The 24660-nt window shown below is 42.3% G+C and overlaps 1 protein-coding gene across 1 annotated transcript; it reads left to right on the top strand.

The window, feature by feature from the left end:
* Positions 1 to 23728: 23728 nt before the first annotated feature.
* Positions 23729 to 24154, top strand: LOC142420786 (scale keratin-like). Its single transcript, XM_075525034.1, has one exon. It carries the CDS (start codon positions 23729 to 23731, stop codon positions 24152 to 24154), a length of 426 nt encoding a protein of 141 aa, XP_075381149.1.
* Positions 24155 to 24660: the final 506 nt, after the last annotated feature.

Raw genomic sequence — 24660 nt, 5'->3', positions numbered from 1 at the left:
AAAGTCACATATGCCATTCCACTAATCAGCTCCTAATCAGGTCATGATTCCTTGCCTCATAATGCCTTTTTTTTTTTTCCCCTACACTGCATTCATATTAGATTCCACTCACCCCTTACAGTCGCAGGTGACCCTGGACCCCAGTAGATGCAAATAAACTCCATTCCATAGATTTGTATGTCATTGCAATGATTTTTACCATGAAGGGTAAAGCCTTATAATTTTAATCAATTTTTTCTCAGGATACAAATCATCTCAATGATAGATTATTTTCCCTTTCTGGGAGTGTACTTCAAGAGCCAGCCACTTCCAATGGCACAACTGCTAGTGTTTTTAGTAGGCTGCCTGTCATCAGTCTGATGCTCTTGTTCCCTAGTCATCTTTCCCCTCATATCATATTTAGCTGTGGTACTTGTAAGGACAGAAGGCAGATGGGCTGGGAGCTGGAGTCCACTGCTTGGAAAGCATAAACAGACTTTCAAAGCTACTAGTTACTTCTGGCTTTAAATTTGGAACAGCTCCGAGATGCCTCATTTTCAAGGCAAATTATTTCTAAAAATCTATATCCTTTGACGTATCGTGGCTTTGGCAACCAAAATCTCATCATTTTTCACTGGGAGCAAACCTTAGCTTTCACTGTAAAGCAGGAGTGGTTTGGGTGACTTTTTTTTAATTCTGTCTCCCTGGATGTCTCTCACAGCTCACCCAGCTCCAAAGCCAGACTCATGGGGATCTCAGAGGAGGGATTACAGGGAATCACTAAGCTCTGTATGAAGTAATACCAAAGATCATGGCTATTACTTGAGTGACCTCTGTCATCGCCCATACCCAAGGAACCTCCAGGCTTAGTGAGAGTGAGTTCACATTACCTGATCTACAGGGAGAAGGAATTTGTTTTTCTTTGCTCCTTAATGTTAGTATTCCTATACTCCAAAGAAGCTGGATCCTACCCTCAGACAGGTGGTATAATTTTGCAGCAGACGGTCTTAGCAATCAGCTGTTTTTGAGGTTGATGAGCCATAAAGAGGACTCTCTCTTCCCTAATGCTGGGATTACATTTGTAGCTGGGTGTAAAAAAACTCTTTGCAGGTTTCATGTACAATTTGCTGTAACTATGCAAGTAAATCTCTTTGGGCAAGATGGTGCCACTGCTGGGGTACCATCTTACCTTGTGGAAGACTGGGAGATTTCAGTATAAAAAGCGTTCATGCTCCACCACCTTTCTCTGAAAACCATTTCATTTTCTTAGTTGCTAGTATTTCCTTTTTTTAATCATTAATTCAATCTGTGGTCCTCATCTTCTAAGTTATTTCTGTAAATTAGATGTCTTTATAAAGATCCCAAAGCAATGACAGGCATCGGGAACAGCCTGTGGAATTTTCAGATTAAAGGATTTCAAAGCACTTTGCAAACTCTCATTCATGATTTATACATACAAAACACTTATTATCATATTTTAAGTATCCAGCATGATTGCAGTGTTTTAAAACAGAGTTACAAAGTCACCCTGAAATATGTGTCAAGGTTATTAATGTACATTCTCTAGGTATATATTAAGGTGCTTGCGTCATACTACATTTTTGTTTGATTCTCATTTGAAAAAGTAGCTTTACACCGCTGCCAGATTTCTCAGAATAGGCAACTGATGAAAATTTGTTGCAGAGAAAACCTGAACCTTCTCAGACAATACTGATTTCTCAGAAATTACAAACATGCACTTGCTCACTTGCTACATATGTGAAAACAGAGAATAATTGTGTAAGCATGCATGAGCTCCACATCTTGTTTAATTTGGTTTGCATTTAAGGGAGGTGTCTTAGAAAGAGCTGAACTACTCACATTGATAAAGGAATAATAAAATAAAGACTCTTTATTAAGACCCTTAATAAAGGCTTGGAGGCCTTTTCAGAGGAGTCAGGAGAATGATTTGAGCAAAGGATTAGGCTCTTGTACCTCTCTAATGAAAGAACGCGAGCAGAATGTGAAGGTCAGAAAATGGGCAAATCAGGCTAGTCTGACACATGCAGACAGTATGCAGAACTTAGTCTTGGAAAAAAAACCTGGGTAGCTAATTAGGACCTCATGAACAAAACGCTTCTTTAAACTTCCAATCAATTTAAGAAAGTTCCCACCACATAGGCCTCCTATTTTTCTTATTATTCTTTCCTTTATTTGTTTTTTTTTGTTTGTTTTTTATTTTTCCCTCATTTAATGTTCTCTTCAGAAAAGCAGATAAATCCATGTTAAAACAATTGTTCCTTGGTAACCAACCATTACCTAAGGGATAATTTTTGATGTAGGATTTTCATTTAAAGGCTATTATTTTTTTAACAAAGATCATTACTCCATAGTTAGTAATTTGCAGGGATCGGTAATTGCAGATTTCTTAAGTGACAGCTTAAGTTTCAAAATACATAAATGAAGCCACAGATTTTAACTAGGGATGGTGTCTTAAAATACTTTAAGCAGCTTTAAAAAGGTTGGCCCTTTTTTCTCTGTTTTGTGAGGGGAAAAAAATAAAAAAAATGAAAAAAAAAAAATCAATGTTCACTATTCATTCCAAGTAGGGGGGGAATAAAAAAAAAAAAAGCACAGTGAGAATTTCCAGCCCTATTGAATTGCTATGTTTTGTTCAGCCCAAGTGCCTCCCCACTACACTGGGCTTCCTAATCCCTTTGGACACGTATCTCTTCAGATTCAATTTCAGGGCTCTTATCTTTCCTATAAACATGGCTATCCCAGAGAGAAGGATGTTCCAGTGTCCAAACCACTGGCCTAGTTGCGGTTGTACACACTTCAGTCATCCGTACACACTTCAGTCATCCTATAGACTGAGCTGTTACACCAAATCCACAGTTCATTGTGGAAACAGCACTGCGAGAACATGAATATAACAGGTACTCTTAAAAATAAATGTTATTAAAAAACTCACATCTGCGTTTTCTTCCTGATAGCCACAGATTTCCTATGTAAAACTGGAAAAGTCATTTCAGAACATATAAAAAAAGTGCTCACTGTACTTTTCTGTACTGAAAGTCCTTCCCTTAATCCCTGTGCATTGATGTTGCATTTGTAAAAGACAGTAATACCTTCTCTTTTGTTTCTCAGGTCTAATCAGCTTGAATGCTCGTTGTTCGGTGTGGGGACTCTCCCTTTGTTTGCCCGACGCAATGCAATCTAGTTAAGACTTCAAAGAGTTGCTGGAATTCAAATTATAAATAATATGATAAATGCCAATGAAGAAAGCCTGTTTTACTCCAGGCTGTTCCATTTGCTCACCAAGTGACCTCTGACAATTCATTTAGCCTTTGTGCTTCACTATTAAACCTAGATAATAACTAGAATTAAAATTTGCCAAAGGCAATGAAAAATTAAGCTGCAAGGGAAGCACAAGGTAACATTTTATATAGTGCCAAAAACTGCAAAGAGTAAAAGTCTCAAGGAGTCCCACAACGTACTACAGCACAAGGGACTGTAAAAAGAGGATACAATGAACACAAAGCACTGAGCAGTCTCTGGGACAGTATTTAGAAAAGAGAAGGCCCGTAAGAGAAACACAGGTTATGCTAAGCCTGGATTAATGGCACAAAATGCTTCAACTACAGAAGATGAGCATGGTTTTTCTTGCCAGGCATTTCCAGCTATCTTCCTGTAATGTTTATTAAAGATCATATCTGATTTGTCCCAAACACCTGTGGAAAAGCCTCCATGGGGCACTGCCCTGGTTCAGACGATGTCCAGGGCCACCCAGCTCCCCCAGACGCAGGGAAGGAGCTGCCACCCCACAGCCACCACTGTTCTCGGGTTTCTTTGCACCAACCCCGTGGGGCTCTCCTGCTGCAAGGCTCCATGCCTGGACCATCACGGGGTGTCTTGCTGCTTTGTCTATAAAACTGAGCTACTGGGACAATTCCAGTAATTAAGGGATCTACTGCATGCAATAGCTTTCCTCCCTAAGAACAGTGCCTGCAGTGGCTTACAGTCAGTTAAAAACTGGATTTTTTTTTTTTTTTTACCTACAAGTTTTTAAGGTTTATCTTCACTTGGCTTATGAGCAGTATGTTGTGTGAATTTTACATTGATACAACCAATCATCTTCTTTATCCGTGGTTAAATTGCAAGAACCAAATCTTACTAAATGAATTCTGAATGAAAATAAACATATATAAATATTCATCTCCCTATATATGCATATATGATTTTTCAGCCGAATGAATCCTGCTGCACAGCTTTAATGTTACATAGCTCCTGAGTGGCAGATCAGTGCTTAGGCAGATAAATTAGAGGTAAATCTTAGGACCTTTACTCCCCTTTTGCCTGGAGCCCTCAAAAAGCCTACTTTAATCAGAAAACTGTAGTCATTTTTCCTGTTTCTTATTATAACCCTAAAAACCAACATGGCTAAGATGTAGTAACATTTTACTCAAAAAAAGAAAAGTCCAAAGAGCAGTAAGGGTGAAATGCAAATCCACCTTTTTACTTCAAACTATTTTTTTTTGGCCACCTTCTGGCAAGAAGTGAAGCACCTGCTTCACTCATTGGTGTTCCCCCATAGATTCACATGCTCAAAATCAATATGAGAAACAAGACACAGAGCTCTTAATTTGTACAAAAAATTCCTTTGCCTCCCTGAAGAACAGCTGCCTTCAGCTAATAGGAGAGGCTTTCTTATGTATGTTATGCAGAGGGAATAGGCAATTTTTTTTCCCATAGCTCCAAGCAGCCAGATTTGATTTTGAAATATTTTAGATAAATCAGTGTAAATGCTCTAGTAATTCCCACAAGGGCTGAAGACATGCTAATGCACAGGAATGAGCACAACATATTAGCAGGAAGTCAGTCTGAGCATCAAGTTTCCTAACCAGGATGGAGCAGAGAGAGGTGAAAAGGGACCAAAGCATGGGAAAAATCAGCTACAAATAAATATACTACATTATGCAAATTTGCACCAGTCATTCTGCAGGGCTGTGAAGTGTTAATAAAATAATGTATTTCAGCCTTAGATCTTTACCTTCTCCAGAGCAGCTGGTGCATCTCTGTCCCTTAAAGGAGGAGCCTTTAGGGATCCCCATGTATCTGGATAAAGTGGCAACACCACCTTTCATCCTGAACAGGGAAGTCCTCACTGGAGTCCTCTCAGCTGGCTTGCTTTTCTTAGTTACTCCAGTCCCAGAAAGCTTTTTAGTCCCATCTTAAACTTCACTGTCTTAAAGCAACCACCAGGCCCTGGAACCTCATGGCGAAGACTCCACTATCGAAACTATTAATTCTCTTTCACAAGATTTATATTCAAAGTGAAGAGCAACTGTCATGTGGTGCTAGAAAGACGACATGCTTCCCTTCCTTGCCTTGCAAACTGGGAGGAATGATTCCTTTGTTCATAATAATTATTTACTTAAATTTTTCCTTCATATCATAAATTATCTGTAGCTTGGGAGGATGTTAGTGGGGTCCTAAGGCAAAAGCATTTATGGGAACTTGTGAATAGAACAAAAGATTTCAAACTGATTCCCCGTCATTTATGCAGATGAAGCATTGTGCATCAGGTAGGCTAATGCCACACAGTGACTTGTATTGTGCTTCTTAAGTGTGTTCCCAAATATGCAAGTGATCCCTATCCCTGGTATTAGAATAAGATTTTAATTAAGAATACCTTTTATGTATTAAAAAACTGTTTCTGATTTATGAGCTGGCATGTCAGGTGACTGTTATGCCAAAAAGCTCCTAGCTGCACTAACTGGTGGCTTTTTCATAAATGTTTCCATGTGAATCCTGATTTCCATCTCCTTCTTTAACTTGATATTTCTGTCATATTGATTTCCTCTTTAAAGCGTTTATAAAAACATTTTTAAATCCACATGTCTGGCTCATTCATAAAAATCTTGACAAACTGACAGCCCCCATTTTCCCTGATTCTTTGGTAGTCTTATATTAAACTTACATCTCTCATTTGTCTTAATTTAAGTTCTCATCAGGATAGAGCTATTTCTTGTGTACTTTTTTTCCCCCCTCCCAATCTTCACCTTCATACTGTCACAGAAAAACACAGCCTGGATGGAAACACCAGTTCAGAATACAGTCCATTGCAACCTTCCCTTTCCTATTGACCTTTTCAAGCCGGTCAAAAAGCTGGGGGGGGGTGGGGGGACACACACAACAACAACAACTCAGCTCTGTGATGCTCTGTGACTTCACTTTGAGTCAGTGGCAAAAAAACGTGGGTGGCATCTACCTGCCTTTAATTGCAACATGGTCAAACCCTGCAAAGAGACCTGAAACAATCCACTTAAATCCTATGCAAGCGCTATTTGTAAAGACTAAAGTGGATGTTAGATAACATAGAGCTCTCTCCCTAGGAATCAATCCTATTCAGAGATGATCAGTTTCATTGGGAAAATGGCCACAAATTTATTGAGTTGTTCTCTTCATCCATGGATACTCACTTAGAGGGATAACAGCTGTATACTGTTAAGTTTAATGCCCTGTAAGGCATTTCAGAGGAAAACTCTTCTCTTCCACACTGGATAACATGTCAGATTTGGGAAATGAAAAAAAAATCCTGTTCCCTGACAGCAAACGGTGCTACTGATGCTCCCTTGAATCCCTTTCACAGACTGAACTTGAGGGAGGAAAAAAATGCAAATAAAAGAATGCTCAATCAACTCATGATATAACTGAAATGTGGTTAATGAAGTGTATCAAGTTCTTTTTGACCCATAAAATGTTAAAGTGAATCCTGCCTGCAGGGTGTAGTATGTATTTAGCACACTATGTGAAGATCCAATAGCTAACAAACAAACAGCAAAGCAAAACAGTTTCATTACTTGCAGAAGTTATGCATGCAGCAAAGTTTGTTTTGCAACTAATTAAGACTTCATGCAAAAAGGGTGTCACATCCCCCAGGCAATTGACTAAGTGTATAAAAGCATTTGCTACGTAGAACTCTTCTAATCACTTTTCTTAAACTCTTCTCCTTGGTGATCCGGGTAAGTCAATTTTGAATCAATTACTTATTGCTATCTAAATATTATCAAATGACAGGTTAAATTTAGGAAATTGGCAAGGGGATATTCTTCCAGAAATATACTTTCTATTGTCCTTTAGTTTTAAGTCAATTTAAGTTTTACACTTCAGAGGTGAAAGCTGGCATTTGCAAGCTACGTTAGTGTTCAGGACAGCAGTTCATTTAAACCAGAGATAGCATATAAAACTCCCTTAGAACTCTAAAGAGTCTCAATAATTTAATACTGGCAAGCATTCTTTTCATATTATAAAGACTAGGTTTCATTAAACAAATCATCATTGAAAAAAATAATTTTTTTATGATGTTCTCACCCTCGGCTGTCTTCAAGGAAACTATGGCGTCTTTTAACAGTTGGAGAACTTGTCCTAAATATTTTCAAAATCTTGCAGGGACTGGAACTCAGATTTTTCTTACTAAAAAGACACTTTACTGCTGTTTTGTTTAAAATATATTTATAGTGCTGAATTCCAAATCTAGAAGGAATGTAGAAGTGCTCCTTCTTCACCTCTTTTCATGAGTACTAGGATGAGCTTTGACTACAAATTTTTTGTCTGCATTGGACCACTCAAGGATCCCTACCCTTAAGATTGATTTGTGGTAGCAATTCTTTTCCCAACAGCAAAACTAGCCGTTTCAGATCCAGCTCTTTAGCTGGCAAAATATTCTGTTGTTGCCTTTTTCTTACCTTCAAGTCAAAGGCATAGGGTCAATTGGAAAAAGCTGAGGATGCAGCCCTGAGGATTGGAGAAGACAACAATGGCACATGGCTAAAACAAGATGTTTAGATGGAGACAAAAAAATCTCCCCTGAATTTTGTGTCTCCCAGACTCCTGGGGTAAATGTTGGGACTCATTTGGGAAATCAGTTTAGGCCCATCCTTCATGCCAGCCCTTAATCTCTTCCACATCAGTTTCACACCGATAAAGTGAAGAAAATTATCACTTCTCCCTCACTCTGTTTGCCTTGCCTAATTAGTGTGGGCACAATCCAGGACAAAGACAGCCTGTTAATCTATAATTATACAATGCCCAAGAAAATCTAGCCTTGATATCAGGTACAGTTTTAAAGAGCTGTGTGATTTCAAATATAAGATACTGTAATCTAGATGATCTATAATGAGACTAATAAAAGATGGGTGGATCTCCATCCTGTTCCATTTCTAATCAGGTGAGATGAGGTAACTAACTTCATCCCCATGTTTTGGTTTTGCCAGTGCTCTGAGGATTAAAATTGAAGTTTAAAACATGGAGTTGAGCTGGAGTTATGGCTTTCAGCAGGGTTTGAATTGGCAGTAGGAGGAGCGAGACAGAGCAGTGCAACACATTGAAAATCCTGGGAAGAAGAGAAGCAATAGCACAAGAGCATTTTAGGTTGAAAACAGTTGTGATCTAGAAAATATCATCATATATTGAAACAATGAAGTTCAAAAGGGTTGCTTAGGAAGGAGAAGAGTTACTGGATGAGGAAAGGAAACTGGACAAACATTTAACTGTCACCTGAACTATTTGCACCTTGTCATTCCCCCTTTTGCCAGCAATCATGACATCCAGCACACAACCCAATCTTCCCAAAGTCTTGATATCTAACACGTAAGCTTCTTTCTGGACTAACGAGTGCCTTTTCTCCCCTCCTCCTGTGTTTCAGGTCTGGATCTGTCACATGTCTCCCTACAACGAGTGCTGCCTGCCGCCGGGGGTGACATGCCCTGAGCCGTTTGCCCTCACCTCCAATGAGACCTGTGTCATAAAATACCCCGACACAATAGTGGACATAGTGGACCCTGACTTGCCACCATATTCTGTGATATATCCAGGCCCAACTCTCACCACTTTCCCTCAGCAAACCCTAGTGGGATCTACTGCACTGTTCGATATCAGAAACTTACTCTGTTCCAGGGGATCTCATGGGTTTAGGGGCATGTGTGGTTCTGGGACAGCATGTAACTCAGGATTATCATTTTATGATACAGGAAACTTTAATCCTTTTTCTCCTCACTTGTCCAAGCCATTTTGTTCTAGAACTTGCAGGCCAACCTAAATCCAACATGGATATCTGTCAATTAAGTGAAAAGCAGAACTGAACAGTAAGGCAGATCATGACTAAGTTTATGGATAATGGATTATAGAAGTGCTGAGCTCCCACAGTTCCCAGTGGAGTCAATAAAAGCATGGCTTCCTGGCACTAGACCTGCATGAAGACTAGAATTTCTAAGCTACAAGAAATTGAAATTTCACTATTGATCTTATTCAAAATTAGGATGAAATTAAAAACCAGAATTTTCCAAGAAACAAGATTTTCAAAAATATACTTTTGGTTTGATAAAAATGTATCTCAATAAATTCAAGTTTTTATGCCAACATTGACTTTTTATTATCAATTTCTCTCAAAATAAAAAGCATATAATACTTCAAAATTATATGACTGAAAATGTTGGGTTCCAAAATGAAATTTTATCAAAGTTCATATTCACTTGTTTATTTTGCTGAACCAGCATTTACCATTTAAAAAAAATCAGCTCTACTTGGCATTTCTTAAAATTAGACATTTGTAAGTCTTTCTTGTGCTTTATTTCTGCTTAGATCCATAATATAATGGTTTCCCAGCTTATTTTTCTGCCTATATCTCATTTGATGCAAGCCAGGGCAAAAAAAAATAACTTCAAGCAATTGTAATAGATTTTTTTGTAAAATACTTCTGATCAAAGAAGAACAATCTATGCAAAATCATGGAACTGGAGATTCACTGTAGACCCTTATGAAGTCCTGGAACTCTTCTGATTATATCCTATCCATCTCATTTTGCACATGTATATTCAGTTTCTCATTCCCATTAAATATTGTCATGCAGCATGCACTTTTCGGTTTTCCTTTTTTCTCTAAACTTTATTTTTAAACCCTTGTGAGTCCCACTATAAGTGGTGTTGTCACCTTCCTGAGGCTCAATACCCATGCCAGCATTAACTAAATCACCACTCAATATTTATAAACTTTTGTGTTTTTCAAGAATTCATTCCGACTGCATTTCTGCATGGAAGAAATGCTGCTGTCCCCTGCACAGTGCAGTGCCAGTACACTTCTGAAGCAGTTCATGGAAAATTATCTGGCAGTAGCAGCATGGAGTACCATGAAACCTCCTCCACACTCCTCCCCAGGCTGTCAGGAGTGCAGGTGCCCACCCAGCAGATGCAGATTTTTGAATTAATTGAAGTACTAGAATGAATTTCCCAGCTTACTCACAAGGCCATTCCCCCAAAATAGGACAAAAATCATTGACCAAGCATGTACAGGCAGCAGCAGGGCACTATAACCCTCTCTCTGGGTCACTTTGTTGGGACAACTTGTGCAAGAAGAATCTACAATGTGGATACAGGCAACTTAATAGGTCAAAGCAAATATATGTATGTTGGCCAACATACAGTAATAGCTAGGACTAATGAGTTATTAGGCTGAGCATTATAATATAATAATTAATTAGTAGGCTGCTCATGTTCCCCCCCAAGAGGCACTACAGGCCCAGCAGAGGAGCAATTCTGCTTTTAGTTATCTGTGTTCTGTGACTGAGAAGGATCAGTCGCTTTCCCCCCCTCCCTCCCTCATTATTCTGTGCTTTCACAACATTTTTTAAAAAAAGGACAAATAAGTGAATAATTTTTGGCTGGGCCTGTAACAGTAAATCCATGAAGAATTACATCAAAGTTCACACCCTTAAGTCAGAGACAAAAGCTGCTACCTCCTAAGATTTTAAAACAGAGACCTTTTCCCCATTGTAATTTCCAGGGGACTGTGTTTCTGACAGCCTTCCCCATGCCCCAGGACATTTTCTCCATACTAATCTACTCAAGTTCTTGGAGTCTGCAAACTAAATCTGCAACTTCTTTTTCCATAAATCAAACCCAACTTCAGATGGCTTCTGTATGATCCTTTCAGTAATAACAAATATAGTTTTCAGAATGCTTCATAAACATTAATTATATTCGTACACATGCAGAGCATTGCAAAACTAAGCCTCTGCCTTTGGATTTAGACATCCAAATGTTGAGCAACACCTACACTTTAGAAATACATGTACGAGGATTGTAAGCATCATTTTTCAGGTGATATCATTATTTTGCATTTTTTCATAAAAAGCTTTTTTTAATTTTAAACAAATTGCCCCACGCATACCCCAATGCTTTTCAAAGTGCATGGGACAAATCCCAAGACAGTGGAAGCCAGACATGTCTCTTCCCTTCAGCAGTCCAGTATGCATTATGCTCATTTTGCATGAATACATAATATTCGTGTATTTTGAATATCGGTACCTTGTAACAGTCTAGCCCCATGAACATGTCTCCAATAGTGGTCTATTTAATAGTAAATCAGCAAGCCAAACGCTAGTAGCTACCATCCATCACTAAAGTCACACCGCTGTTTACCACCACCACACCCGTCCTACAGATTTAGCCATGATGCTTGTCCTAGTGTCTGTGATGGAGGATCCTTGCTCATTTGGACCAAAGCCTGCAAGGAGGGGATGGTGTCTGTTCTTTTTCTCTTTCCCCAAGGATTTATGCAAAACTTGTGTTGGTCACACAACCGTAAATGACCTGGCACGTACGTGCCATATGTAATTTTGCTGTGAATACACTCAGCTGCTATGTGGCCTAGACCTTTGGGCAATAGCCACGCTATAAAGGAGGGCAGGTGCATGCAGCACTGGTGTCAGTGCCGGGAAGCTCTGCATGGCTGCAGTCTGCAGGAAGGAGAAGGATCACTCAGGCCCAGATTGTGTACTAAAAGTCTGTTTTTATTCCTTTGCACAGTTTCCATACAGCCTTGGGTTTTGATTTAATCAGATTTATACTCCAACTCCCTTTAGCATGAGAAGTGCCTCTCAGTCAGCTGGGGCAAAATCATTCACTGGGAAATCTCCAAGTGCCCTCAAGGAAAGAGTTTCGAAATACTTCCTAAGGGCTTTGTATTGATTTACATAGGCAAAGTGCCTATTATAAAGTTAATATCATATAACTCAATTTAGATGTCCTGGAATCAGATCTTTACTATCAAGTAGCTATACATCTAGATCAGGTGCATCTGATAATAAGCCTTGAATACGCAAAGGGATTGTTCATCTCCAAAAACTTTCCCATGCAGCAGACTCTCCGTTCCCAGTTCTCCCTAACATCCTTCTCTTTCCCTCTCCAGTTTCAAAGAACTTCTATGTGCAGGACCAGGATAGACCACTTTTACTGTTTACATTCTTGCTCTTTGCTTATTTCCTAAATTTGCAACTTCTTTTACATCATTCATACCAAGTTTGTGGTCTGCCCTCTCAAGGAACTTTTAAGCAATAACACCCACCTAGTTATTTAGAAGAAAAAAGTTCAAAATCTTCATCTCAAACACATTTTTGCTTTTCCTGCACAAAACATTGAAACAAACAAATGGGATTAATCAAACCATATCTTAGACTCCTTACATTCAAATATCAAGTAATAACATCACTTTAAATTATGCATAAAAGCTTAATTCATGATACTTCGTTAATATAGTCATCATTAGTTCTAGTCCTTGAGCTTTGAGTACTTCAATTTCCATTAAAAGTCAGCCCCCCAGGGCAGGTATGTGGGAGCAGAGGTCTGTGTGCTGGACAGCATTTCTCACCCTGTAACCACCCCAAGTCTGAGGTCTGCCAGGGAGGACACAGGATGACTCACATCAGATTTAGCTGCTACACCCACAGATCCCTAAAAGTACTTTATTCATTCTCCTGCATAATTTGTTTACATTCCTGTGGTTTGCTCCTGATTAAATAACTTCAGGTTTCCATGCCATAAGTAGTCCTTAAAATTTGAGATGAATGTGTGTGATTCCCCTGGGGAGAAAAATTCACTTGTTAAATACATCCTGTTGAAGGCTGAGCACAAATACTTTCAAAGAACTTTGTGAAGGCTGTACATCATCTTCTACAGGCACCGCACTACACTATTACAAGTCATCAGTTTCAGCAAGCTCTGACACACACCTGAAAACTATCTTTTCTTTTTATATGCCAAGACTGATTCTGTTTGTTCGCTACTCATTAAGAAACAACTGTGCTTTAAAGCAATGGTTCAGATCTGCACACTGCATTTTAGATAACGACTGAAAATTATAGGGAGATGTTAAAGCCTGATAAAACCAACCTGCACCACCTGAGGATCTAATTCTGCATTTCTAACATTTTCTTAGGTCTCTCATCCAACCTCTTGTTCAAAGCAGGATCAACTCTGAATTCAGACAATGACACTGAGGGTCCCCTTCACAGACATTTTTTTTTTTTCCCTTCTCACATCAATCTGAACCTCTCTTGTTTCAGTTTATACCCATCACCTTTCATTCCCCTGCCATACGTATCCACAAATGGCCCAGCTCCATCTTCTCCTTAACTTGTGCTCACCTGGAATGACAGTTCAGCCTTTTACTTTTGTGCATCTGTTCCTGATCTACAAATGGTGACAATAGCTCCTTCTCCACCCTTTGACAGGTCAGACTGATGATCCTAGATATGATCCCATTCAGGGACCGTCCCTTATGTTGTTATTTCATAGCCAACAAAATATAGCCTTCATTTTGATTGTGACATTACAGGTAATGTAAAGCTGATGTACACTGTTATAACCCAGTCTTGTCTGCTCCTTATCTATCTCTAGGAAACCAGCCAGCATCTTCAGCATCCATATTTATATGCATATTGAAGAAAGATAACAATACTTTTAAATCAAGGGCTTACATATGACAGAAGGAAAACAGTTTGCTACCTGTATGCTGCTGCCAAGTGCTGTACAATGAAGAGTTGGGATGGGTCCGAAAAACTCAAAGAGTTAAAGGGAAAGTGAGGCAGGTTGTGTAATGTCATGCGGGGCAACCAGGGGGAGCTGTGGAGATCAAATAGTACAGAGTTAACTCCACTTCTTGTAAACCTGTCTGCATGACTCTTGTTTCCACCTATACACCAAGAAACAGAATTAACAAAGAAATACATGCTGGGATCAGGGAGAGCATGCAACGTAGGTATACTCCAAACAGATTTTACATCATTTAAATAATTTAATTTTCTTTCCTTCTCTGAACAAGCCAGCATTTCAATTTTCTTGTATTACAATATATTTCAGTACAGTTCTGGTCAGCATGTGGTGAGGGAGATGTCTTTCTTCTGCCCTACTCCCTTCATTCCCTTTCCTTCTGTGCTCCTTCAACATTTATTTCCTCTAAGTTTATTGTGTCAACTGATTGACACAATAAGTTTATTGTGTCAACAATTCATTGACAGTTCTTTGTCATTTTTCAGTATTCAAAATCTAGTTTAATCCCAGCTAGAAGTGAACAAGAACTACAAGTCCTGGGTTCTCCTACTGCATTTAGGGGTTTTTCACTGGTCCGCTAAGCCCTAGAAATATCTTGGTAAAGACAAAGAAAAGCTAGTAAACCCCAGCCCCCCACACCTGTGGAGGTCCTGATAAGGCTGGAAAGCAAGAAGCCAGCCAGCAATTACACACATCATGAGGCCATTACGCAAGAACATTTCTCCTTTTTACCCACCAAATGTTATCGAGACCTTCAGAAAAGGGTCTGTTCTCTTGAGCTGACAAAAACACTTGGAGAAGACCATCCTTCACCCTGTCATATACCCAGTCCATGCATTATTTTTTTCCTAGTAGCTGTAGAGTTTGGTTAAATCATACTTCTGCTGTAAATTAAGGTTTGAGGTGTTTCTGGAAACACCCTGCATAATTAAACACCATGGGAATGTTCTGAGGACTGAATGTTTCACAAACACTTATTAATACCTTGCCTATGCAAATAGTTCTGTTATGATAATAGCTGTAGTTGACGCCTAGTGTTGGGTAATAGTATCACCTTAAAGGAGATATCAAGGTCATTTCTGGCATTGTCCTAATTAGGCAGTGAATCACTGCCTCAAATTTTGGATTATTCAACTTTCACTTGCAGTTTGTATAAAATCAGAAAGCCAGAGTTTCTGATAGTGTAAAAAACAGTGGATCTCTACACTAATATGTGATTAACTCTTGCTACCAATCTGGACCTATATTTCAGTTCATACTTGCCTAATGGGCAGAATTCTTGCTGAGGTGTACCGATGATGTAAGCACATAGAGCCTCTTTGAAGTGAAGAGAATGAATGTTGCAGGCCTACATCAGCAGAGCATCCATCCACAAGCATTTTCCTTTGATTATTTCTTCATTAGCAAGTGCTCCTGACTCAGCTTTATGAACAAAACTTCAGAGCACAGAAGTTGAACAGAACTGGTTTGACTACATAAACTGTATCTTAGCTAGGCAAGAGACATTATTACTGCTGTCCCTGCCTTACACAAGGATATAATTTTCCAAAACAATTTAAAATTAATAGGTGCTGACAATATTAACATTCTCTATTGTGGTGTATGCAGTCTGCATTACTCTTTGCCCTTATTGCCTTTATTACCTTTTTTAGTCACTCGAGTACAACACAAAAACTAGGGGGAAAAAAAGAAAATTCTGTATAGTATTGCTACATTATGCGAGATTTTTGAAAAGAGTTAATTACCTTGTAGTTAAGGGATTGCATCTTAATACAACAGCTGGGATTCAGTTCCTAGTTCTATCAGAGATCTCCCAAACACCACAGGGATTGACTAAAAGGAGAATCCAGAGTGCTTAGCTAGAATCCTTTTGTAGGGGTGAATTTCATACTTTAATACCTTTACTACCTATGTTTTGAAATCGCAGTTTTGGGGTGCATCCTTGAGCAGAGAGGTCTTCCAGCTAGAAATTACCAAAGACTTAGAACCAAGAGACATTGAAAACTTAGGCAGGAAAAGAAAAAATCTAGACTACATGTTCAGCTGAATTATGAGCCCCTCTGACATATACGACATTCCTCCTACCTTGTTAGGACCAAATCATGAAAACCTGAGGCTACCTGTGCCATGGCACATACCAACAGGCTGAACACTACCCCAGACAGTACTAGTGGATTTAACTCTGCCCCTGTGCACATGGAGGCACTGCGCGTGACGGGAGGCTCCCATGCATACAGAGGCTCCCTCCGGTGGCAGAGGCCACCAAGAGGACCTTGTCAAAGTGCGCATGCAGTACACCCATTTTCCAAGAAATCAGTTCACCGCACTCACTCGTCCCTCTGGAGGGAAGCTTCATGCATAAAAAAAGACAAGCACATTTAAATGAATTAAAACCACCACCACAGTGTTTATGACATGATGCATTTATGACATTAATTATTCTAATTTTATGAGGCACCCCTAAAGATCCCCTGGGCTGTGGAGCTTATCAAGAATATTCTGGAGCCATCAGGAAACGAGATTTCAAAAAAGTTCAAACATCTATTAATATGTCATACATGGAAATTATTTTATGTTAATAGTAATAATATCCTAATGGATTTAGACTGCTCTGACCTCATGCAGAATGAAATATGTAAAACATTTATTTAATCAACTCATTTTAAGCTTCATAATTGGAGATGGCTTCATTTTTATTTAGAAGATAACTCTGATAGTTTCGCTCTTTAAAGTTTTTGCACCAGATACTTCCTCTGGCTTGGGTAAGAGCACATCTGCCATAAACTTCATTAACATTATATCAGATGAAAAACAAGCCCTGTGTTTCTAGAGATTTATCTAGGCGTGGAGACAAATACTAGATGCTAGCTTGTATTTCCAATAAGGAAAGTAAATCTTGTGTGTGCTGACACTCTGCCGCTGACAGTCTCTGAGAACCCATGCGCAGTTATGTTTTTAGCAAAGATAAGTCACCAAGTTATTAATTCTTAGTGTATTTTTAATTCTTAATGAAATCAGTGGAGCAAAACCAGGAAATTTCAAGATGAAAAGAACTTGCAAGTTCCCATCTGCATTTTGTATTATTACCTAACTCAGCTTTAGATAATCATAAACAGTAAGGAAAACAATTACTGCAACTACAGGAGTAATACATGCAACAAACTTTGCTTCATAAGTAATTAAGGCCCTTTACACAAAGGGTGTCTCAGCTCCTCCAGGCAATCTGGGAAAGGGTATAAATACTCTCCCCATGCAAGGCTTTTCTAACTACTTCTCTTGACTTGTTCTCTCCGGTACACTGAGTAAGTCTGATTTGACAACTATAAGAACCTTGAGTTTAATTTTGCTTTAGCATGAATTTTGTTAAAATCGGGACTAAATCCTCCATAAATATTCTGACTCTCAGAGACATTAGTAAGCATCTTTCTACAGATGTGTTTATGCTGGATAAAGCATGTAAAAATAAAAGCAAGGGCTTTTCAAGATTGCTTTGGGCTGTTAATTTTATGGGAGAATTAGGAATTTCAATCTTAATTCTGAAAAATTTTCAGAAAAACTCTGAGAATAGATTTTAGCATTGCTTTTGCATATATGGCATGATTAGGGGATTCAGCAGTTGTTAGGTGGGGGAATTTCATAGATAACTATTGAAGTTAAAGCCTTGTTTGAAGATAGTTCTATGTAGCTATAGACATGCAGCATTGCTGTTGTTCATAATCTGCCCATCCTTAGCTAATTTAATTGGAGTCACAACAAGCTGCACCAAGTGATGATTAGATACTATTTCTTTATGTAACTGTGGAAATAAGCTTTCATTTCTAGCTATTAAAACCTTGCTAGTATTTTAATGTGTTTTTTCAGAAATTAAATTAAGCTTTTTTCTAGGTCAAAGCTACATTCTAACCTAAGGGTATTTGGGGGAAAATGCTATGCATGTTTTTTGCCCTTTTTTTTTTTTTTCCCAGAATGATACATTTCAGCATACTTTTGCTTTCCTCTCAATATAGTTGAGACAAGTAAATAGATCAAAGAGTGCATTGCCCTGCCCATTCTCCTGTGCCAGCATGCTGCTAGCACCTGGTGCAAAACAGCACTGAGCTTCTGAAGTGGAGGAAAGTAGCTTTCAGGGTATTTTTACTCTATACTTGGCAATATAATAGTTTATTTATTAGAAAGTGTTGCTGGCTACATATTTTAGGATCCTGTATACGACTTCTCCATAGATAAGACTTAACTGATTTCAGAGATTAGCTCCAAATTACTCACCATCTGCCTTAGAAATATTCTGCATTTTCTGTTTACTTATTGTAAAGATTACTGCAAAGCTGCCATCTTCCCTAGTCCTCATCTTCCAAATGTCCTTAAAGACAGCAGTTCTAGTATAGGGCGGCATACAGGACTTAACTGAGAATAAAATAATACTTTTGCCTTTTTCATCACTATAAGGTATCTTTGATTTACAAGTTTAAAAAAAAAAATAGTGCAATGCTATACCATGGATATCTAGCTTTTATATGAAGATTTAATCTGAAGAACAAAATAAACACTATTAAATGTGTGTACCCTAGCTGAAGCTGCAATTTTCATATTTGGATTGACAATATCACCACAATAGAAATATTTTAAATGATATGTCTTACTTATTAAACCAGTATTTTTAACCCCCCATTTATTCTTAGCCTTTCATTTTTCTGTGTTTTAGTGGAACATTTTAGTGCCTGATAATAACAGGAATCTGCAAGAATATAGGAAATTAAGCAGGCTGCTAAACAGATTACTCAACACTCACACCTACTGAAAATCCAGATTTTTTTCCCCTCACTCCCTTACACCCCATCTGTAAAACACAGACTGTAGGCACCTGCCCTGAGAAGCTGTGTGTGGGAGGAAAAGAGATGCTGTGGGAACAAGTTCAAACTTGTCTCCAGGAAATATTAGAAAGGACTGGGAGGTTTTAGAGCAGATGTCTGTTTTGGAGGCAGCATGCAAAGAAAGGAGAGGATTTTTGCTCCCAGAGGAAGACAAGTAAAGAGACCAAGCTTAAAGCAGCAAATTAAAAAGGACAAATAGATGCAGGCTAAGTAAAAGGTGGCAGATACAAGGAAAGGAGCTCAACCACTGTCTTTATCCAAATCATCTCTGTCTAAAGATCTCTTGGTGCCAAGCTCAGAAGAGCCAATAACCAAGCACATGGTTTTTTGTTGTGGTTTTTTTTTTTCTAATTCTGCAAATAAATTGCAGGCACTCCCCTACCACAGCCTGACGATGGCTTCCGACCAGCTGGCATGCACCAACCCCTGCGAGGCAAAGTGTCCCCAGCCCCTGGCCACCAGCAGCAATGAGCCCTGCGTCGTGGCCTGTGGTGACTCCCGGGTGATTATATACCCACCACCCGTTGTTGTCACCTTCCCAGGGCCCATCCTTACCACCTACCCGCAGCAAACCGTCGTGGGAGCCTCAGAGCCCTCCGAGGTGGCCCTGGCAGAGCCCCCCACTGCAGCAGCTCTGCCAGCAGAGGTGACAGGGAGGCTGGAGGCAGCAGTTGAGAAACTTGCCCCACAGGTCATTGCCCGACCTGAGCCACGGTGTGCCCCAAAATACTCCTACACCTATTCATCCCAATGGACACATCCATGCAATTCATACCGCTCAGGGAAACGGTGGACATACTAAACTCAGCCCTGGTGTGCACAGAGCAATTTAAAGAAGCAGCAAAGGAAACTTGAGATGCAAATTGGGGGTGGAACTGATAGGCACCAGCCCAAGTGCTGGGTGTTGTCTGGCTCCAGCTGAAAAGAATGAGAGCTGCAAATGCTCAGCACCTGTGAAATGCAGGCTCATGTGTGCATTTTCTCATTTTGCCTTTAGTTTAGATCTGTTATCCTCTGGCTTTCCAGTCTAGTCATCTGCTTACATTGTGCTTTGTCTTATTTCAGTTATACTACTGATACTGAACTTAGAGAGGTGACTTAGGATGCTAGAAATTGCACACAGCAACTGCACCAAAGGAGAAAAATAATTTTTTATAGACTGCATCACTTTGACCCTGGTGATTAGCCAGAGCCTCACTGAACCCCTGGAAAGATGGTCTTTATATTCTGTACAATTTTGTTCCAGAATTGTAGAAAAGCTGTCTCTTTCCAAATAAATTTTCTGTACCAAAGTATGTCTTCTGGTTTTCATTACCACATAATCATTTCCTTCTACTTTTCCTTATCAATTGAATTTATAGTATATTTATCCTTGGTCAGAGGTATTCCATGTTTCTTCTTTGAGTGCAAAGGTCACAAAATCCCAGGAATACTTTTCTATGCAATGTCAATAACATGTGCTGAACATTTGACACTCCCCAGGACCAACCTGAGTCCCTGGCAGTTGCTGCTTGTAACAAGAGTCCCTGCAAGCACTCTGGTAATGCTCAGCTCCAAATTTGCCACGTCCATCTTGGGACAGAGCAACTTTCCAGCGCTTTGCCCCAAGCCCAAAGCAAGACATGAGTATCTGGGTGCAGCAAGCAGGGTGGAGAAATGCGCAGCACACACACAGCCCTCTGACACACTGTGCAGAGCTTCCTGAAGGTCACAGGAGGAAGGATGCCCTCAGGCTGCCCACAGATGACAGCACTTGTAAATGCAGTACACACGTTGCACAGTGCATGCTCAGTACGTTACCCTGAGCATCATGACTGACTGGTGGGAACAGGGTGCAGAATATGTATGGGAAAGAAATATGCCGCTAATTTAGTTTTCATTCCTCTATAGACCTCACAAAACAGAAAGTGATATTTCACCTTGGAAATCTCTCTTTTGTAATGAAGCTAATCACTTGCTAGTAACTTCCCTACCTTACAGGTCAAAAGTCTTCCCTGAGAGAAATTCAGAGCTCCCACAAATGTTTTTAGCAAATGAATTGCCATCTAATATTTCACATCATCGCTCAGTTATAGACATAATTCCAGCCACAGTGAAGAAAAAATTCAGACCAAACCCACTTGCTCATGCAATGCAGATTCTTTAATATAGATAGAAAATGCAGTAGACAGTGTCACCAAAAAGCAAAACAACACATAAAAAATGAATTGGAAACATGAAATTCATCAGGCGGCATCAAGGCACAACCTGTGGCTCCATTCCAAAAATTCCCCCCTCCAATTGCAGGCTGGGAGTCTTAGAGCTGGGCAGAGCAGGGGAGACTCTCATCTGAGAATGAGTACAGCTTTGCTGTACCGACGACAGAGGGGAGCTTCTGGAGACAGTACTGGAAAACCTAAAACCACCAACTGAACATCTGCAAGGTTACTCTGTGCAAATAAGCAAGTATCATAAAAAACAATTAGCTGCTTTGCCACAGCCTAAAGAGGGACTGAAAGCTTTGTTCTGCATCTGGTGGTAGAAGACAAGAGGTGCTAAATGTAAAGACTGAGGGCAGATGCAGCACTGGACTCCATGGATGTATGGGGTTTAGCAGGGCCCGCAGTTGCCGTTGAGGTACCTGTGGCCTCCGCGCCAGCCGCCGTATCCGCAACCCCCAAAGGCTCCGTAGCCCCCATAAAGCCCATAGCCTCCATAGCCCCCGTGGCCCCCATAGCCCCCATAGCCCCCAAGGCCTCCATACACCCCATAGCCCCCTAAGCCTCCAAAACCGCCACGGCCTCCAAAGGTGCCGCCGTAGCCCCCTCCAACGCCGGGGGCTCCCGCCGAGCCAACAACGCTGTACTGCGGGAAGGAGCTGAGGATGGGCCCGGGGAAGGTGACCACCGAGGCCGGGGGCTGGATCACCACCGTGGAGTCGGGGCACTGCCGCACGCAGGGCTCGTTGGCGGTGTCAGCCAGCGGGGCCGGGGCGGCCACCCCACAGGAAGGGGCCCACAGGCTGGAGCAGGGCATCCTTCGGTTTCGTAGGTAAAGCTGCAAGACAAGGCAGAGCTACGGCTCAGTGCACGGCCTGATGCCAAATGCATCCTGCCTCCCTCGTACTTGCAAGCAGTGTCCCAGGACATGCTCTGCATCATCTCAGGCGGTCCGAGCAAAAACACGTTCCAGAGTTGAAATGCTTGTTAAGACCCCTTGCTCCCCTCATGCTCCCTGGTTCTTACTCCCCCACGGGAGCGAGGAAAAACTCCCTCGTCCAAAGCAGATGGGGAAATCTCCAAGCTCCCAAAGGACTTGAGTCCATTGGTCTCCTCAGGGCATCCTACCTACAAGTGTAAATTTCCATCCTTCCCACAGCTCTCAAACAGGACCATCGCATCCTAACTCTGCGCTGTGAAAGCGTGGTGGAGCACACAGCAAAAGATACTTTGAGAAAGCTACTGCTGAGGAAGGAAAGATGGAGGTAAGACTTGGACTTACCACAATGCTCAGGAGAGTCAAGCGGAGGAAGACGGACAGAGGGCTGCAAAGCCCTCAGCTCTTTTATACGTGTCCCAGCCTGCCCGGGCCATCGGCCAAGGGGGTGGTTGCAAAAACCCCAGGCAATTATGAAATCAAGCGGACAAGCTTCATGGCACAGATACTGATGTGAGGCGATTATATGCCTCCTCACTGGGGACATCGGCATGCAGATGTGCCCTAGAGAAGAAAGAGGTGATGGGAGCGACGGGCCGTGACACATCATTCCATGAAAGACAAGGCGCTGCTGGAGCTGAACTCGCAGCACCAATAAACCCCGATCTGTCCCTAATCTCCTTTTGCTTACGCAGAAGAATCCTGGGCATCTTGCAGAAGATTGCTGTGCCCAACCACGCCACACTCGGCAGCAGCCCAGCCACGCACACGGAGCGCAGCAGTGCCCAGCGTGCCTCTGCCTGTGGCGAGCGTGGCCACGTGCAGCCCGGCTCCCTGTGGGTGCTCGGCCAGCATCTCCTGGCACAGTCCTCAACAGCCAGCTGAGTAATGGAGTCCCTCCAGAGAGGGCTCGCGGAGGACCGTGCTCACAGACATGAGGCTGAAGGAGCTGACAGCGACCAGGTCCTGTTGCTGCTCTTCTGCTCCTCCATATACGTCCCCCCTCTCAGAAGTCTCCCGTGCTCTATCCCACTGCCGTGCCCATCGCGTCTCTACCAGCCCCCTGTGCGTTTGGGGTTTTGCCACCCATGGGACCCGTCTCCACTACTCTTTGCAGGGCCATCAAGGGAAACCGGGACCTAAAAACACGAGTGTCCTCCAGAGCCTTAGAGGTGGGCAATTAATAGAGGCGTCTGTGGACACCAAGAAATCGAGATGAGCAGCTGTTGCTGGCATTGGGAGACGGTGGGCATTTGGAAGTCACTCCCAGCACGTGCAAGGGCTTCTCCCTTTGCCCAACCTCCCAGTGCCTCTCTTTACCGGCTTGTAAAAGAGAGGTAATGACAGGCGTGATGGTTGTGCACAGGATTGCAAAGTGCTTCTGCAGGATGCGCAGGACTCTTCTCCATAGGCAAAGTGGGGGATTAGGGAGAGATCGGGGTTTATTGGTGCCGCGAGTTCAGCTCCAGCAGCGCCTTGTCTTTCATGTAATGGCGTGTAATGGTCTGCCCCTCCCATCACCCCTATCCTCTCCAGGGCACGTGTGCACGCCAGTGTCCCCAGTAAGGAGGAATATAATTGCCTCGCATCACAGTCTGTGTCATGAAGCTTGTCCGCTTGATCTCATGATTATGTGGAGTTTCCGCCACCACCCCGTTGGCCAATGCCCCGGGCAGTCTGGGACACGTATAAAAGAGCTGAAGGCTTTGCAGCCCTCTATCCAGCTTCTGCCGCTTGACTCTCCTGATCAGAGGGGTAAGCCCGGGTCTTGGAAGCGACTTGGGAATCTCTCCCTGCCTCCCTCGACACAGCCCCTTCCCCACACTCTTGCCCAATCCCCGCTGTGTTTTCCAGGACTCCTTGCCTGCCTGAAAGATGTCCTGCTCCAGCCTGTGCGTCCCTTCCTGTGGGGTGGCCGCCCCGGCCCCGCTGGCTGACACCGCCAACGAGCCCTGCGTGCGGCAGTGCCCCGACTCCACGGTGGTGATCCAGCCCCCGGCCTCGGTGGTCACCTTCCCCGGGCCCATCCTCAGCTCCTTCCCGCAGTACAGCGTTGTTGGCTCGGCGGGAGCCCCCGGCGTTGGAGGGGGCTACGGCGGCACTTTTGGAGGCCGTGGCGGTTTTGGAGGCTTAGGGGGCTATGGGGTGTATGGAGGCCTTGGGGGCTATGGGGGCTATGGGCTCTATGGGGGCTATGGAGGCTATGGGCTTTATGGGGGCTACGGAGCCTTTGGGGGTTGCGGATACGGCGGCTGGCGCGGAGGCCACAGGTACCTCAACGGCAACTGCGGGCCCTGCTAAGCCCCACACTGGGTCCGGCCGCAGATGAAGAAGAGCTCCGGAAAAGCCCCTGGCACATCCCAACACGACGCTCTTGGGAAGCACGTCCCTTTGGCGTCGCTGGCCTCCAGAGCCTGGATGCCTCGTGCCTGCCTGGGGCCCAACTCTGCCTTCCTCCTGCCCCGCTTGAGCTTCCCTTCAAGACCCGTTGCCCCCTGATGACAGAGACCCGCACTGGGTGCCTGCTCCTGTGGCACGGCTGCTGCTCCTTGTAGCTCTGCCCGCTGCCAGGAAACAGGGGAAGGCCCTGGCCAGGCCTCTGCTCTTCACCCCGCTCCCTCCTCCCCTGGAACTGCAATAAAAGCTGCGCTGCATCGCAATGTCGACCCATGGTTTTTCTTGATCCTTCCTTCTTTTTTCCCACTTCCCCCAAACCTCCTCAGGGCGTGTCAGTCTGGGCTGCTTGCATCTCCCACGGTAGTGCCCTTGGAGCATTTGGGCAGTTTGCTCGGTGCGTCACAACTGAT

Source organism: Mycteria americana, chromosome 25 (assembly GCF_035582795.1).
Source record: "Mycteria americana isolate JAX WOST 10 ecotype Jacksonville Zoo and Gardens chromosome 25, USCA_MyAme_1.0, whole genome shotgun sequence".
In the NCBI taxonomy this organism is placed as follows: domain Eukaryota; kingdom Metazoa; phylum Chordata; class Aves; order Ciconiiformes; family Ciconiidae; genus Mycteria; species Mycteria americana.
The sequence above is the reverse complement of the archived record's forward strand: the minus strand, read 5'-3'. Positions and strand labels throughout refer to the sequence as shown.

Bases quoted from the DNA above. Each gene is read 5' to 3' on its own strand.
- LOC142420786 (XM_075525034.1), top strand. From the start codon at position 23,729: ATGTCCTGCTCCAGCCTGTGCGTCCCTTCCTGTGGGGTGGCCGCCCCG.